General features: G+C 39.0%; 2 protein-coding genes across 4 annotated transcripts; one reads left to right on the top strand and one right to left on the bottom strand.

The window, feature by feature from the left end:
• Positions 1-28: 28 nt before the first annotated feature.
• Positions 29-8,648, bottom strand: c8h22orf23 (chromosome 8 C22orf23 homolog). 3 transcript variants are annotated; one of them, XM_086083142.1, is made up of 8 exons: positions 8,512-8,648; positions 8,091-8,225; positions 1,660-1,834; positions 1,493-1,555; positions 1,017-1,190; positions 575-709; positions 257-357; positions 29-156 (listed from the first exon to the last, which is right to left on the bottom strand). In XM_086083142.1, exons 3-8 carry the CDS (start codon positions 1,751-1,753, stop codon positions 37-39), a joined length of 687 nt encoding a protein of 228 aa, XP_085939268.1. In that variant the 5' UTR covers positions 1,754-1,834; positions 8,091-8,225; positions 8,512-8,648; the 3' UTR covers positions 29-36. The 3 variants fall into 3 exon arrangements, with proteins under 3 accessions (XP_085939268.1, XP_085939269.1, XP_085939266.1); XM_086083143.1 differs by lacking the exons at positions 8,091-8,225; positions 8,512-8,648 and adding an exon at positions 4,769-4,889; XM_086083140.1 differs by lacking the exons at positions 8,091-8,225; positions 8,512-8,648 and adding an exon at positions 2,633-2,841.
• On the top strand, positions 5,695-11,315 carry klf1 (Kruppel like factor 1 (erythroid)). The gene is made up of 3 exons (XM_086083139.1): positions 5,695-5,967; positions 8,059-8,845; positions 8,923-11,315. Exons 1-3 carry the CDS (start codon positions 5,905-5,907, stop codon positions 9,096-9,098), a joined length of 1,026 nt encoding a protein of 341 aa, XP_085939265.1. The 5' UTR covers positions 5,695-5,904; the 3' UTR covers positions 9,099-11,315.
• The last annotated feature ends 5,591 nt before the right edge of the window (positions 11,316-16,906 follow it).

Genomic DNA, 16,906 nt, shown 5'->3' with positions numbered 1-16,906 from the left:
TTACTGTTGTTTATTTATTGAAAATGAAATGTGACTTCAAGACGCAACGACTTGGCCACTGTGAGCTTGTCCTTGCAATCTGTGATCCCCACTCAGCTCACACGTCGCTTCCTGATTAGGATGTTTGCCATCCAGCTTCTCCAGTTCTCTGATTTTCTACAATGCAGTTCAGAAATGAGTATAAACTGATCGAGACATCTTTTTATTCATTGATGACATTGTTTAAATGTAAGCATATTTACACCGAATGTTGTACCTGTGATATCTCAGTGTTGATGATGTGGATGTACTGCTTGTCCTGCCCTAGCGAGGCCATATCAGCCAGGAATTGTTGTCGTTCCTCAATGTCATCCAGAACTACAAAAGAACACTTTTTTTTTTTAATGCCGCCACCCACAGGTCTACCTACTGAACCTCAACTCGGTGTGTCTTCAGTGACGAGACACACAGCACATTCCAAGCTGTCCGCTAATCACCACCCTCTCGTGTTTTTCAACTCATGACACTTAAGCAACAGGATGATCTTCCACTGCTAAATACTGTATGTGCCAACGCCATGTGCATACATCCTGACCTTCCTGATAGCGGTCCGTCTCCTCTGTCACTTCAGGCTTCCGATGAGCAGCAACATTTTGGGAGGCTGCATCTTCATGTTCTTGTCCAGTTGCCAAGATGTTTTGAAGCCTCCTCTTCTCTTTTTCTAAGTCTCCTAGATCAAGTCAGGGGAGTTGCAAAAAATGAAATGGTGTGAAGTATTCAGACCCCCTTTCATGTTTTCATGTTGTCACATAATCTCTTCAAATGCCAGTTTTTTTGTGATATAGAAAAATGAGAACAAGATAAATTATTTCAGAACCTTTTCCATCAAACAACCTATAATCTCTCATAAAGTAATAATAAAAAAAATTTGAGAGGGGAAGTGACAATGAATTGGTCATCTCCAAAATTGCTGATGTTTTTCATTGTAGCTTTATACTGTATACAGTAGATTCTGTTTTTGGCTTCAAATAACATACTTGCAGGAGCAGGACAGAACTTTTCTCGGACGTAGCTGTTTCCAGAGAGACAGGAAGCGGCACTCCGTCTCAGAGGCCGAACTGGGAGAAGGTTCTGGGAGCGTTGACTGGCTTTAGGCTGAAGAGAGGGAGCTGATGATGAAGGCTCGGTTGTCAGAGGCAAGGCGGAGCCATCTGTGGGTGGAATATTAGGCTTTTACTGCAGCAATATAACATTAATGCAAGAAGAGAGATCTGTAACAGTGTCAAATGTATCGGTAATGACTGGATCACATTCTTGTTCAACTATTTCAACACAAATATAAACGTAAAACACAAACATAGTAATTAAAAATTATGAGTGAGTGACTTGGCCATAATGGATGGTTAGGAAGTGTGCAGTTCAAAGTAGGCTATGTGGGGGCCCCTCCTCCATCATTTAAATTGCCCATCCTTAAAAGAAATACGGTTGGCTTCCCTAAAGCTCTCAAACGTACCCTTCAGGCAGTCACAGATCTTTTTTCTTTGGAGGTTGCTGAGAGTGAACTCCTGCATCATTGCTGTGCACAGAATGGGATAAATAAAAATAGGGTAGGGACACCACAAATATAATTACATAAATATGTATTGACTTCTATAGCTGTGTGTCTTTTGTGCATCTCACATGTCAGCAGGTCCCAGGTCTGCTTGCTGTACTGATTGGCTCTTGGGTGCTTCCACAGGCCTCCTGTCACTCTGCTCTGTGACGACGTTGCCATCTGTGCGTCCCACTTCTGGACTCAATGTTGTTGTTTTTTCTCCAAATTAAACCGATGAGCTTGTGCTCGAAGTCAATGAATCTGCGATTTTATGATGACAGAGATATTAGATAGATGACTTCATTTTCCCTTAGCTACTTATTTTTCTATACACCTTGAAAACAAACATATTTTCTTTCTTTAATTGACTCATTATTATTATTGTTATTATTTACAAATTTGATGTAAAAAAAAAAATATATATATATATATATATATATACCAGTGACCCCCTATGACATGGAGTAACATGCACCGGGGAGCAATAACAACAAAGACGCACCAGACTTAGAGAAGCAAGATATACCACAGCCATGCCCTTATTTAAGAGAATTATTTGATGTTGTTGACTTCCTAAAATAAATGTCTTGTGCCAGCCTAAAAAGCACATATGCTTCAGTACAGACATTAGAAAAACTTTTCTAATCTGGAAAAAAAAATACATACACCTAAGAGTATTTTTTCAGTTGTTATCATTTGTGAACAAACACGTTGGTTAAAAAAAAAAAAAAAAAGCAGGTACCGCCGGTTTCTATTTCTTCCTCATGATAAATTAAAAAAATAAATAAAATAAAAAACCAGTCATTTCAGTCATTAATCAATAGGCTACGTCTCCTGACCTAAGTGTGAGAACTTTAATCGCCTCTGCTAATACAGAAGTTAAAGTTAATGGTTAAAATGGTCGGAAATAACAGTTTGCGCGTACTGTTCGCTGAATTAACCATGCTAAGCTAACAAGAATGGGTTCGCGCGAGGGGGGAAAAAAAAGACACATTTTGAACACACGCACGCGCGTAATCGCAGGGAGTAATTATAAAATTATAGTTTTCAGTAATTTACCCAGTTCAGCCGTCCGTGCCGTGGATGAGCTGTCGTTCGGTATCCATAGCAACAAGAATCAACACGTATGTTTAGGTTAGACATCTGTCTTGCCCCCCCACCCCCACACACACACTTCAAATATGCACGTTAATGGATCTGTGAATCAAACAACACGGACTATTAACATAAAGGATGAAAAAGAAAAAGGAAAAAGTGCGGCTGCCAGAAACAAGCTAGTATTAACAGAAACTGCCACCAGAGGGCGACAAATGTGAAGGTCAAGCATTGCATGTATTGCGACCATGATGTAAGGTTGTCAACAAAAAAACAAAAAACAAAAACGCCTTATAATACCTGACATATATGTGCATTTGTACACATATAAACCTAGACTGGACTGTAGAACTGAAAAATCATAAATTTTCTGTCCCGTTCGACAGGGTCACGGGTAAACTGGTGCTTATAGTATCCAAGCTGTCTTTGGGCCTGACGCAGAGTATACCCTGGATTGGTCACCTGTCAATCAGTGCATATAGACAAACAACTATCACATTTATGCTTGTGGTGCCTTTAATTAACATAACATGCATTTTTAGGAAATGGGAGAACGCCCAAGATGCATCTCCACACATGAGAACTTGAAACGAGACTCACAACTGTGAGTTAAGGTAACTACTAGTCTACTGTGTTGTTGCCACCACAATACATTAAATCCACAAATTACACAGAATAATATTTTTGTTTTTAATAAGTTAGTAGCATCCGTGGGGAATTTGAAGGTTAACACATTTCTCTGTTTTACCCCAGTCTTGGCAAGCATTTTGAGTTATTTTATGAGACCAAATGATATGGCTTTTATTCATCCCCTCGAAAAGTTGTTGATTGGGAGATAAGAAAATAAAGCACAAAATGATCGCAGACTTGTTTGACAAAGAGCTCTTTGATTTCAAGACCTTTAAGAATGTTCTCTTTTTCCTTGGCATGAAGATGTCAAGCGCAATTTTTGGATACTGAAGATGATGTCTGTGCAGTCATCATCTATCTTGCAGGGGGAAAGAGAGGGAGTCATTATCAGCGATGGGCTGGTCATGCATTATCTGTGCAGGGGCAGCTGCCTGCCAGAAGATAAAAACTAGCTAGAATATAATCACCTATCGAACACACATTTTCTCAGAAGTCAAAGCTACGTGACCTACGTGTATGTGTGTTCAAAGTTGTATTATTATTATTATTATTATTATTATCATTATCATTATCATTATCATTATCATTATCATTATCATTATTATTATTATCATTATCATCATCATCATCATCATCATCATTATTATTATTATTAATATTATTATTATTATTATAGGAGCCAATTAGATATCGGTTAATTTGTAGTAGCCTATGGTCCATACATTGTATAATGAATATTTTCATATTTCATAATTTAGTTAAAAATAAACATCAGGATTACGGCATTTCGTACATTATTTTAGATTTTATTTGTTTAAAAAAATACAATGAGAAAATGAGTAAAGATGTTTCTTTATTGGAACAATTTATTATGGGGAGACGTGATTAGCGATAGTACTGTAATTGATTGGGATTGAGATGGACGTTGTACAGATGAAGCCATGATAGAAGCAACGCACGAAGATACTATCAATATGAGCATAGTACGTGACCTGTTTTGTATAACTTTTGTGTTTTATTAAATAGTCAACACCAAGTTGTGGTCCTGTCGTTTCTGTTCAAAGCTCATCGTTACTCTGGCTTCAAAATTGTTTTGTAGAAAGACAGAATGTGACAAGCTCATTCACAAAGGCCAGTTGTCCATATACTCATATTTACTGTGGTTACTTTTATTACGTTTCGTATGGATGTGGCAAGGCACTAAAAAAATAAAAAAATAAAAAAGTTGATTTACATCAAAGAGATCGAAAAAGCAAACAATGCTTGGGTTATTTAAAAAAAAAAAAATCAACAAAGTCCAAAATCAAGATTTCAAGTTTCGAATACTAGAATAGACTTAATTCAAAATAGAAAACAAACAGCAACAAGATGTGACAAGGACAATTGATGTGACAACAATTGACAAAAAGTGAAAAACTAAGGCCCGTCCACACAAAAGTCAGTTTCAATGTATCCTCACAAGTTTCTTACCGTTTCGGCCGTTCATCCACATGACGGCGCGGTTTCGGAGCTTGAAACCGATCACTTTTGCAACCGGGCTCCAGAGTGGAAAGATTTCAAAACGCGCCCCGTACGCGTCCGTCTGGACGCCATATGCAGGACACTCTTCCAGCGATGACGTAATGGTCGCAGCTCGATGACGACGCATTGTCGCAGATTGATGACGTATGCGCCAATTCTCGCGTGACTGCGTGCGAACCGTCAGTCTGTCAACAACAATGGCGGATAGCCGTGTCGTAGTTCGTTTTGCGCAGCCTACTTAGCTTGCTTTTGCTTTTGCAGCGAAATATTTTGCTTCTTTATTCCCACATTCAACAAGCGGTGTCGTACTTGAATCACCCGCCATTGTCACTTCTCTCGTGTTCGTCTTTTTCATGTTGTTTTGACACATGCAAAGCCATGTTTGTTCCGTAGATTGCGATAAAGTTGAAAAAAAAGTGTTTGTCTTCTTTGCTGATTCTTGGGACGACAATACTACAGGAAGTGTAAAAGAAAAATATGGAGTTGGTCTGACATATTTAGATGTGAGGGAAATTGAGTCTTTGGACAACTTTTGCTCTTGAAATAAAAAGTAGACTGTAATTATGATTTTAGTAAATTAATCAAGTTCATCCAGTTAAGCCCAGTTATTCATAAGTATGTTTTGACAGTATTTGTGCAAGTCATTTGCGGCTAGTACCAAAATAAAGTCATAACTTGAATAATTTGACTGCAACTGCTTTGAATTCACGATTAGGCGGCAGAACAGGTAGATGCAAAATTCAATGTTTTTTTTTTTTTTGTAATTTGACGATTGCAAATCTTGAGGCAGCGCGCCACCTCCTAACGGTCCGAAGCGACATGAAAAAGAGAGATTTGAAGTGTGAGTCCCAGCTGACAGAGATAGACAAGAACGAGGAGGGAGAGATAGCAGAGAGGAATGGTGCAAATTTAACAAACTGTTTCTCAGGTCACTGCGTGAACTGTAACTGCCACGAGCAGCTTGGGGAGCTTGTGAGTGAGTGACTTTTAGCCGAGGGCCACGAGGATATTAAGGCATTACAAAAAACAAAAAAAAATACAGAAAACAAAACCTGACTAGTGCTGACTACTTATCCAAGTTCTTCATGGCTGCCACCCAGGCTGTGCTGCCTTCCTTCAGCTCCTTCTCAAACCTGCCTGACATGAAAGTAAGTATTGTTTGGACTTCACTTGCTATAGACACGTAAATGACCTAATGCCATGAAAGTCTAGAAAAGAGAACGCATAGTATAATGTTGAATTTCAAATACTGACCAGCAAAGCAGGCTTTTTAAAAAAAAAAAATTAATTTAGATTTTAATGCGGCAAGGACTTCTCAAGAGTTAAAATGTACACCAATGAGCACATTAACCGTATATTAATAACTTATATATTATATAAGTCCAGTTTGTCTTTCAATTGAAATGTTATCAATTTTCTCAGAGAACAACAACTGAAAATGATTCATTGTTAATCGTCACATCTGAACTCACTATCTAGCGAGCAGGCACATTCATAGTTGGTCACCAGCACACCCGTGCAGTCTAGAACTGATCTGTTAGCTTAGGCTATTTAAAAAAAAAAAAAAAAAACCTAAGTCACAACGTTTATGCTTGTCCGCAAAGTTTATTACTGCTTCAGAGGTGTCAAATCCAGGTTCAGAAAATTAAAACCCTGCCACAGTTTGGCTTTAATCACAGGTGCTTCTACTCAACCGGCAGGTAAACGAGCTGTTGAAAAGAAGCACCTGTGCCTAAAGCCAAACTGTGGCAGTTTTTTTTTCTAGATCTGGATTTGACACCTGCGCACCACATTTTGAATTTTGCGAGAGAACAAAAGAAGAAGCTTTTTTATTGGTATAATAAGATGACTATAAATATGTCAGGACTCATGAAACAAACGTAGCAGCTGTGGCTAACGTTGCCTTGTTTGCAGTGCTCATGCTAGCGTAGTAGCCTATTGCTAGCGTTGCTACAGTATTTAGTTAATCGCGCTCACATTAGTGAAAGGCGCGACTAGCCAGAGACTCGTAGGGGGTGAGGTTTAGTGAGGTTACGTTCAAATTTTGTTCCAAAAGCAGAGACGGGAAGTAATGAAGTACAAATACTTTACTTGAGTAGTTTTTTTTTCAGTACTTTGTACTTTCCTGAGTACTTAGCCTACTTTTTACTTTTATTCCGTTACATTTTAACATGAGTTTCTGTACTTTTTACTTGATGCATTTTCAAAACAAGGTTGTTACTTTTGTCTTTAAATGCATGAAAACCTGAAGACCTGGAATAAAAAGCGGCCGACAATGTATCCTGGCTCCGCCAATAATATGAAGCCTTCTGCACGGTCCCGTACATCCCAGCTTGTGATTGGCTCTACGACATGTGAACACATGACGTGCAATTGGTCAGATTTGAACAACCAGTAAATATGAGGGCAATGCGCACCGCCACAACAGAAGATAGTTTGAACTCGATAGCAAGTCAGTCAACTGGCCGATGTATACCCATTTTTGCTCCATTAGCTAATATCTTTCAAATTGACATAGGAGGGAACATCCGGTAAAAATACTTTTTACTTTACACAACTTCACAACTGTGAGGCAGACTTGTTATCCACTTTTCCACCATGCTTCCCAAAATTACATCACTTTTTTTTTTTTACTCTTTAATTAAGTTATTTTTTAGCTGGACAAAGGTGGGTGGGTGGGAACTTGGGAAGCCTCATTTTGGCTCACCACATTTATTTATTTATTTTTTTACATGCATTGAACCGCAATTTAGCATTTTGTACATACTTGCTTCCATTACAATGTACTTTGATGGTATTATGCATGAGTTAGTCGCATATTGTTGAATAGACATCTTTTCAAATTTGAATTAGTGGTCCATCCTTAAGCCCTAAATAGGGCCACATTACATTTTTGGGAGTTGATTTCAACTGCAAAAGTGTCATTTTAACATTTTCAGAGTCGAATGGTCTCAAGAGTAAGTGTTTTTCAAGAGTCGATTTGATAGTGTTTTTTGTGTGTGTGTGTTTTGATCATCATGATCGTGTATTATCAATTTGCAGCTGGATGGCTCAGATCTAATTCCAGTCGGGACTAACATTTCAAGAGTCAAACAAACTCAGAGTTACTTGTCTACTCCTACAGTGTTAATTTAACTCTGCTTTTAGTGAGTTAAAAAATACTCGATCCCAGTATTACATATTTAACTATTTCAAAAGTGCTTTTTAAATTTGCTTCTCAATGTGCCAAACCATCATAGGAGTGGAACTGTGAAGACGGCTCGCCACCTACCGACCCCGAGCAGCTGCATCTCTCCCAGCAAACGAGCGAGGAGCTTCTGGATGATGACAGCCAGGCTTCCTGGGACATCGAGCTACTGCTGTCTGAGTGGAGCAGCCCCTCACCGGACCTCAGCCCTTCCCTGGCCTGCAGTAACGAGAGCTGCCATCAGCACCTGAACCAAGACCAAGTGTACCACAAGGCAGGCATGGCGAATGACCATATGGGTCAGGAGCAGATGGACTGCAGTCTCATGGCCGAGTTTATGTCCCCGGTTGCAACATTCCAGCCACAAGTGTACCACCAAGGTTATAATGACCCGGCATGTCGAACGACAACTGCCAATCAAGTAGAGCAGTTTGGCTTCTCCCAAGAAAGACACAGCACAGGGAGCCATGGCGAGGTCACGTCATGGGAATTCAATTCATATTACCTCCCACAGCATGCTTCTTTGGTGGCTTTCCCTGAGGGCAGGTTCATCCCACTCCAAGCCGCGACCTCTGACCCTCGACACTACAACTACCCCTCTCACTTTACCCACAGTGCTAGCATTTTCTGCGACTACACCCACAGCCAAGCCACGGGTCGTTTGGCCGTACAGCAACAGATGGTTGGGCCGCAGATGCCTCCTGGTGGGGCGGAGGGGAAGCGCGGGCGAAAGTCGACTGGGAAAAAGAAACCCGCTAGCCACAGCTGCGAATACCCAGGCTGCAGCAAAACCTACACCAAGAGCTCGCACCTCAAGGCTCACCTCCGCACACACACTGGTAAGTCCAATGGCTCTATCACGGAACACTTTACCGTCACTTTCTCGACTATTATACCATGTTTGGTACTTTTGCAGGGGAAAAGCCATACTGTTGTTCATGGGAAGGCTGCAGCTGGAAGTTCGCCCGCTCTGATGAGCTGACGCGTCACTACCGCAAGCACACGGGCCAAAAACCTTACGAATGTGTGCTCTGTCAGAGGGCATTCTCCCGTTCTGACCACCTGGCTCTGCATATGAAGAGACACACCTGATGCCCGGGACGATATCACGATACATAATCAGTGGCCACTTCCTACGGCACACATCTTGAATGAAATCCAAAACAGGAGCTTGATCAACAGTTCTGCCTCTACAAAGATGCTAAATTGTATTTAACACTGTCAGGGAGGTATTCGTTTAAGATGTAAACAGTCATCCCCCACTGTTTAAACTGTTAATACAAGCAATTAGAAACTATGTGTCAGTTACAGGCATGTAAAAAAAAAAATCACCCACCAAAAAGTATTGATAGTTAAAATTATAATCCCTACTATAAACAGTTTAAAGGGGAATTCAACCTTAAAAATGTATTGACAATAATATGTTATTTGTGACCTCATTGGTCTAAACATGAAATCCTGATTAATATTACATTTGTGGAATATGAGTTACGCAAAGGTGTTTACCAGCGAAAAAATTGCAAAAAGGTTGAAGTAACCATCATCTACAGTGCATAACATCACCCAAAGATTCAGAGAATCTGGAACAATCTGTGTGTGTAAGGGTCAAGGCCGAAAAATCCACATGATCTTCGGGCCCTTAAACGTCCTTGCACCGCAAACAGGAATGCTTACTGTAAGGGAAATCACAGAAAGGGCTCAGCAAGACTTCCAGAAAACATTGGTAAAATAATCAAATTTGGCACTTCCACATAATTGCATTCAGTTTTTATTCACAATTTGTAGTGTGCCAACTTTTTAGGAATTGGGTTTGTATTATTTCAAACTCATTTGACAATAGTACCTTTAATAATAGTTCTAAAAATGATTTGATTATTCCAAAACATAAATGCCCTCAACGTGCAAGCATACATGCAGCGACGACCCCTAGGCTGAAATTTGCTCCTCCCCTCAGTTCAGTTTGTTGGCTCCAAAATGGCGTCAAAGCACTTATTTTCGATTCTACATGGCTTGGCTCCAACTGGCATTTCAGGAAGTTCCTGAAAAAGCATAGAAACAGCTGGGCTGGACTGGGCATCTGGAATAAAGGGCAGATGCCCAGTGGGCCGGCTTCTTTTGGGGCTGATGCAGTGTTTTTTAATGATTATTTTCCTACATTTTACCACAAGACACTGGCCCATAATTTAGAAGAACCAGTCCATTAATCCATTTCGACTACAGTTAGCAAACTGAATTATAATCAATAAACCTTAGTGGCAGAATTACATGTTAGGCACGAGTCGGGCTGGGCCGGTGGGCCTAAGTCAAAATGCCAGGGCTGATTTTTTTGTGCCAGTCCAGGCGTGGGTGTACCAATGAGGAGTTTCTACTTCAGCACTTATCTAGCTCTTTGAAATGGGCGATGCAGTTCAGTTCAACAACCCTGCAATTTTACAACAATTGAAAACATTTTGTAAATGAATCCCTCCCCGGCAGAGTCAAGCTAAACTGAGCATTGTTATCATCAGCTAAAGCGTGTGCTGTTGTTGCGAAATAGCTTTCAATTTTGTAGTTGCTAGGATACAATTTGATGATGTTAATTTCATATGCGTGTCGCCTGTACATTTCCTGTGATAAATAGCAGAAGTAATGTATTCAACAATTGGTGTTTTTGATTCAAATATTCTTCAAGGTTAAAAATATCCACGTGTCCGACCGAATCTATAAACGGACAAATTCTATATATCATGTGAAAAATGAACTAAGCTCATAAATGATGGCCCAGTAAATGACCCAACATGAGCAAACACTGTACACATGTGGTGCATGTCGACAGCAAACTCGAACACTAACACAAGACCTACTGAGAGATGAGCAGGTTTGAAGATTAGGCACTCACATCGAGTCTTGACCACAGTCTAGAATAGATGATATCTATTTGCTATTTTTCTCCATTCCTTGCATTTTTCCCTCCCACTACAGTTGTTTAGATTTGAATTATTAGACTCATTATTTAACTCAGGGTTGTATAGTATTGTGTTGTGTGTGTGTGTGTGTGTTGTGTGTAGTTGTCTGGAAGGATCTCGACTGAAAAAAAAAAAATACACATTGTGAGTGTCTTTTGTCAAGTGACCAACATATTTATTGACAAGTTTTACATGTTAGATATTATGTCATTTTTATATCGCTTTTTACATTTTACATATGCTTAAAATTCTTGATTATTGCTTTCTTTGTCATATTCTAATAAAGACTTATACCACTTTTACATGAAAAACCACCACCCAATTAGTCTGGTGTTTAATGGATATTGTGTACTGATGCAGAAGAGATTTAACATTAAAACCAAGCTTTGTAAGAAAAGAAATGTGATGCTTGATCTGTTCTTTTTTTTTTTTTTTTTACCATTTTACCAGTTGGGTGATTTACTCACTTAAATACTCATAACTCGCTGAATTTTTGATTTAAAAACGAATTGGTTCATTACAAACCTTATTTATTAAAGTAGCTATGATTCAGACTGAATTTTTAAATCTATTATTATTATTTTTTAAACGCTGAATAGTTTTCTCTTGTGTCATATCTAACAACAAAAATAAAAATCGGTTGAGAATTTGGGAGATTTGAGCAATTGATTTTTTTAAAGCCCGCGCTACGTTGACTGTAATGTTATGAGTGATCGAGCAGCCCTGTCCCAAGATGGCCGCCCCGCGCTCACGTTTCGTTCCGTTGGCTCATAGGGTGGATGAGACGTAGTGTTTATACTGTATCTATGGATGGACCAGTCCTTGTGTGACCACTCACCAGACCTTCTTGAAAGACACAAGGAAGATTCCCACGTGTGTTGGCGTAGAGGAGAATGAAAAGATGTGTCAAAGTGCCACATATTAAGTTTTGTCTGCCTTACAGTAAGTCAGTCTTCATGCGTGGATAATATTAGTGCTGTTACACGATTCCAAGTAATGAGAATGTTGGCCAGATATCTCGAATAGGTTGATGATTAAAGAGACAAAAGCTGCTGGAGTGGAATATAGTCTACTGTTCAGGGCACTGCCACTGTGCCAATGTACTTAGCTAGTTTTGCTAACTGTTTTTTTATTGCTTGTTTTAACAAAGACTTGATGTCAAAGCTGCTGCTTTTAGACGCTTGGAGTTATTTTTCAGATTTTACAAAACCCATAGGAAGGCATTAGTTTTTCTGACAGGTATTTTGACCCATCATTTTAGTTAGGTGATAACTAATGGTACTATGGTAAAATTAGTCATATTAGCTAACAGTTAAAAATGTAGTAGTGGTATAGTCGAACAATATTGGCTGTTTAAGTGCATGCCTGTTTGCCTTTAAACAGACGAACGACTGAGAGCAGAGGCTCCATGTTCCAAACTGAACGGAACGTCTGGGTGTGCTGAATGAAAGACAGTTTTTTTGTGCTCTCTTTTCTTTCTTACTATATTTATTTTCTTTCTTTCTTTTTTTAACTGAAAAACGTCTTTATTTATTTTATTTTATTTTTAAATATGCATTCGCTGGTTGTGCTTTTGCGTATGTTTTGATGTGCTGCTTCCATCAGCACCGCATCATATTAAAACAATTTGTACCATTAGGCAGACATACACCAGTTGGCCATAGCATTTGATACACCCATAGTCTAAGGAGATACAATAAAATTCAATTGAAAAAATATCTGCAGCCAAAATTTTGCATTTCGATTTTTTTTTAATTGTGTATTCTTTTAACATTACTATTATCATTCATTGCAAATTTATTTTATAGTAGCACATTGCAACAAATAAATTTTTTTTCATATTTGCATGATCCTTTATGGCTTACAAAGCGAATAAAAGCAAAAATAATGGTTAAAGTAATAAAAGTACTGTGCTCAATCCATTATATGCTAATATAAATAATTACATAAAATAATTGAAAATATATCATTATGGCCATGTATAATCATTAACAGTTATACAGTTATATATATATATATATATATATATATATATATATATATAAATTAAAATTACAATTGAAAAATAAATGATATACACGAACAACTAAACCAAATAAGATGTTTTGAAAGCTTAATATTTTAAGAGGGGCAAAATATGAAAAAACAAAAACAAAAAAACTCAATTTGTTTTATTAGGATGCAGTGCAGCTCTATACTACTACAACAATAAGTTAATATCCTACAACTGAACTGTACTTAAAAAATGTACCATACCTGAAAAGTAAAACAATGTAATGCACAATTATTATTTTCTATTTGAATTCTGTTGAAATGTATTTCATGTTTTAAACGTTGTCAATTTTATTTGTATTTAATTCAATGATTAGGAGGCCACGTGCCTGTGGTACTCGTATGTGTGACACTTTGACAGTTGCTGCAGTAGTGCATTTGATACTACATGTACACAACAATATGGTCAAATACAGTGCATTTGTTAAGGCTATTTTACCAGGCAATCATGTTATTGTCATGGCATGAAAAGATGAATGGTTGATAGCTGGCCAAGAGACAAAGAGGTCCAGTAGACAGCATGCGTGTGTGCGCGTGGAGGTTTTATTACTGGCCATCAGCTAACCTCTTTAAGAAAAATAGTGAGAGGTAAAATCATTTGAGATCTTGGTTAACGATTGAGTGACATCTTGGGGGACGTAGAAGGTGGGGAAATAAACGGGGACAGTAGGGACATGGTGGGACATGAACCAGGAACCGGTAATGAAGACTGGGAGAAGCAGGATATTCCCCATCCATGACCGTATTTGAGAGAAATAATAATAATAAAAAGAAAAGCTTCTGGCGTTAAAAAAATATTTGTGGAATCTGGAGGTGGGGGGGGGGGGGGGCTTATGTATGTATGTATGTATGTCTTTCATTTGTTATCATTAGCTAACTTGGATTTTTTACTAAAATAATAACTAGCACACAGCACAATATTAGTCACGTGATGAATGGACTGTTGAATGAATGAACCCATTGGACTGTTATAAACACCATCTCCATGGACCAAAATACTTCACAATAGTCACAATGTCCCCAGCCAATCCCTGCCACATGTTATGTAATGCAAAAAATATATATGAAGTAAGCCCCACTGAAGGATGCAGTGGACTGGAGATGAAAGCCAATTAATGCCCTGAACTGATATTTGTTATGTAACATACACAAACAGAGTGAAAGAGAACGAGAGCATGTGAGGACAGCATAGTGCTGAAAGTTCATCTCGGGTCGCGCGCGCACAACCCCCCCCCCCCCCCCCCCCCCCCCACACACACACACACATGCAAGCACAGACTGAAAAACCTCCATTCTTGTTCGACAAACAGCCTGAGCCTTTTCACAAAGGAAGGAGTATACTCGAAAGTATCTGTTGTCACGTCAGGAGTAAAAATAAAAAGTCATCAAAATATAAGTACTCATTTGAAGAATAGATCCATGAATTTGTACTTTGTTACTTCTCATTACAAGCATTAATTTTATTCATAACTTTTTCCAAGTCAGGTTAACTTGTGTTGCCCTGTAGAAAGTGCTATATGGGCTAAGTTTAGTCAATTTACATTTAATCACAAGTGTCTCAAATATGGACTTGCATGTGTAAGTCACTAGTCTCAAAGGTCTTTACAAGCCCACAGTAAAAAAAAAACCCACAAACAAATAAATTTAAAAAACATTTATCTCTCAACGCAGTTTTTGTTTTTGCCGCTAGATGGTGCTACTGCTACACGCCTCACCCTCACAGCCTGCAGTCTTGATTCATTCATTTGGACGTGGTGGGAGTGTCTGAGCATGCCAAGACACACTGCAGGCTGCACGACTGGCGACAGGTCCCATGGCAGGCCATTTGACTCGAGGCCTCCCGGGTCTCAGTGTTGCCCTCAACCACAAAGAGAATGTACAACTTCAAGAATCCGTTAGTAACAGCTACCATGTGAACAGATGTACTTAAGTGAGAAGACAGGCCCTCCGTTGCCATCTGAAGAAGTTGGAGTGTCCACACTCCGCTTCAAAGGTCCCACTGGCGGGGAAACGTCCCCCCCTATCAGACCATATATCCGCTGGCCAGCTTGTAGCTACAGTCGAGACAAACATTTCCAAGACGAGCCATCCGCATGCAGCCTGTTGCGGTCCTGATGAAGGTCAGCTGGTGTGGTCCAGTGAGGAGTATGATAATCCCTTTTCAAGGGATCCAGTTGAGAACATCAGTTTCGGGTCTCAGATCAGCGGCCTCTCTCAACTCAAGCAGATTTTCGCTCAGCAGCTGCTTGATTTATTTGAATGATAATCCAATTGTATTTTTCCCCTCAATATTGTGATTGTGATTTAATATGTGGTTATGTTTTCAAGGTCCTCTTTCCATATACAGTCCGCTCCAAAAATAATGGAACACCAAGGTCTATTCCTTTCCACCTTAAGCCTATGATTAACCTCTACCAAAACAATGGATAAGACAAACATATTGAGAAAGAAAGGATCTGCTAATGATTTAAAACACACAATTTCCTCCTGCTTCTGGAATGAATTCTGCAGTCTACAAAACTCAACCCAATAGAGCATGCATTTTAGGAGACTGAAGGAAAAAAGCTCCAGAAACAAATAACTGAAAGAGGCGGCAGTAAAGACCTGGAAACATATTTCAAATGAAGAATGCAACAGTATGGTGAAGTCGATGTCTTCAGAACTGTATATACAACAAAAACACAGAATTGACCTTGCTGTTCAATACTTTTGGAGGGCACTGTATTTTATAAAAGACACAAGCAATAAATTGGTCTGTATTACAACAATTATCACATTTATTATGCATAAATGTTTTGCTATATAGGTTAGGCTAAAATAAAGGAAAAGGAACCATTAATTTGAAAGACAGTTTATCTACCGGTACTTCATTTAAGCTTGTTTACTTAATTGATGTATTTTAACTTAAGCAATAAGACAACTTAAAAAAATCTGACCAAATAAGTGTGTTGTAAACAAGAGTCATAAAACAGATTCCAACAATAATGCTAACACATCTGTGACTTAGTCACTTCAACTTCTCATGTTTCATGAAACAAAGATATGTAAACATGTGGACCAAAAGAAAATGTGTTCACAAGTCATTTTTTATCCAACGCAGTGACTCGTTCATATAAATTAATGACGTCACTCCCGACGCGACTCGACAGCACGCACGGACTTATATATGAATGGATTGTCAATACTGCTTGTCGTAGCACATTGACCGACAATCCATTCGTGTGTAAATCAGTCATAAGTCCGTGCGTGCTGTCGAGTCGCGCCGGGAGTGACGTCATGCAGCCGACAAATTCGACCTTCCCAGGACCCAGTCTTGTGAATTTGGACACAGGCACTGAATTCAACACAAACAGGCAGTTGTTCATGAATTGCTTCTTCCTCTTAAATGTGTGTTAACTGCACATGAATTAAGCATTTCTAACAAAGCTGGTCAATTACTTATTTTTTTAAATGTTCACTTCATCTACAGTAGTAGGTGCATGAGGTAAATAGTTCCGAGATTCAAGGGCCATGTCTTGGTACTCGCTGTGGAATGGATGGACAGTTGGAAAATGTAACTAAGAAGGATAACTTTATAAGGCCTCATTATGTTAAACATCAGAGGCTGGGTGTGAGTGAGTACAATATATTATCTAGCATATCTTAATTTTTCAGCTGATCTGTCAGTGGAAACGCTCAACTTTTAATGCCACACGGTACAATAAATTGTTTTCAAGTAACCTTGCTCCTGAAATTGAAGCAGACGTGAGCGATGGTGCATAGTCGCGTGGCGAGGTGCAAGACGCTGCATGAGTCATCCATCACATCAGACACAGAAAAGCTATTTTTAACTTCGAAACTACTTCAGTGGATACTGATTGGCCAATGTGCGAGGGAAGGATGAAGGTTCAGAATATATTAACA

This window comes from Leptonotus elevatus, chromosome 8, assembly GCF_054856555.1.
Source record: "Leptonotus elevatus isolate MCC_2025b chromosome 8, RoL_Lele_1.0, whole genome shotgun sequence".
NCBI lineage: Eukaryota > Metazoa > Chordata > Actinopteri > Syngnathiformes > Syngnathidae > Leptonotus > Leptonotus elevatus.
This window is presented reverse-complemented; position numbering and strand designations above follow the sequence as displayed.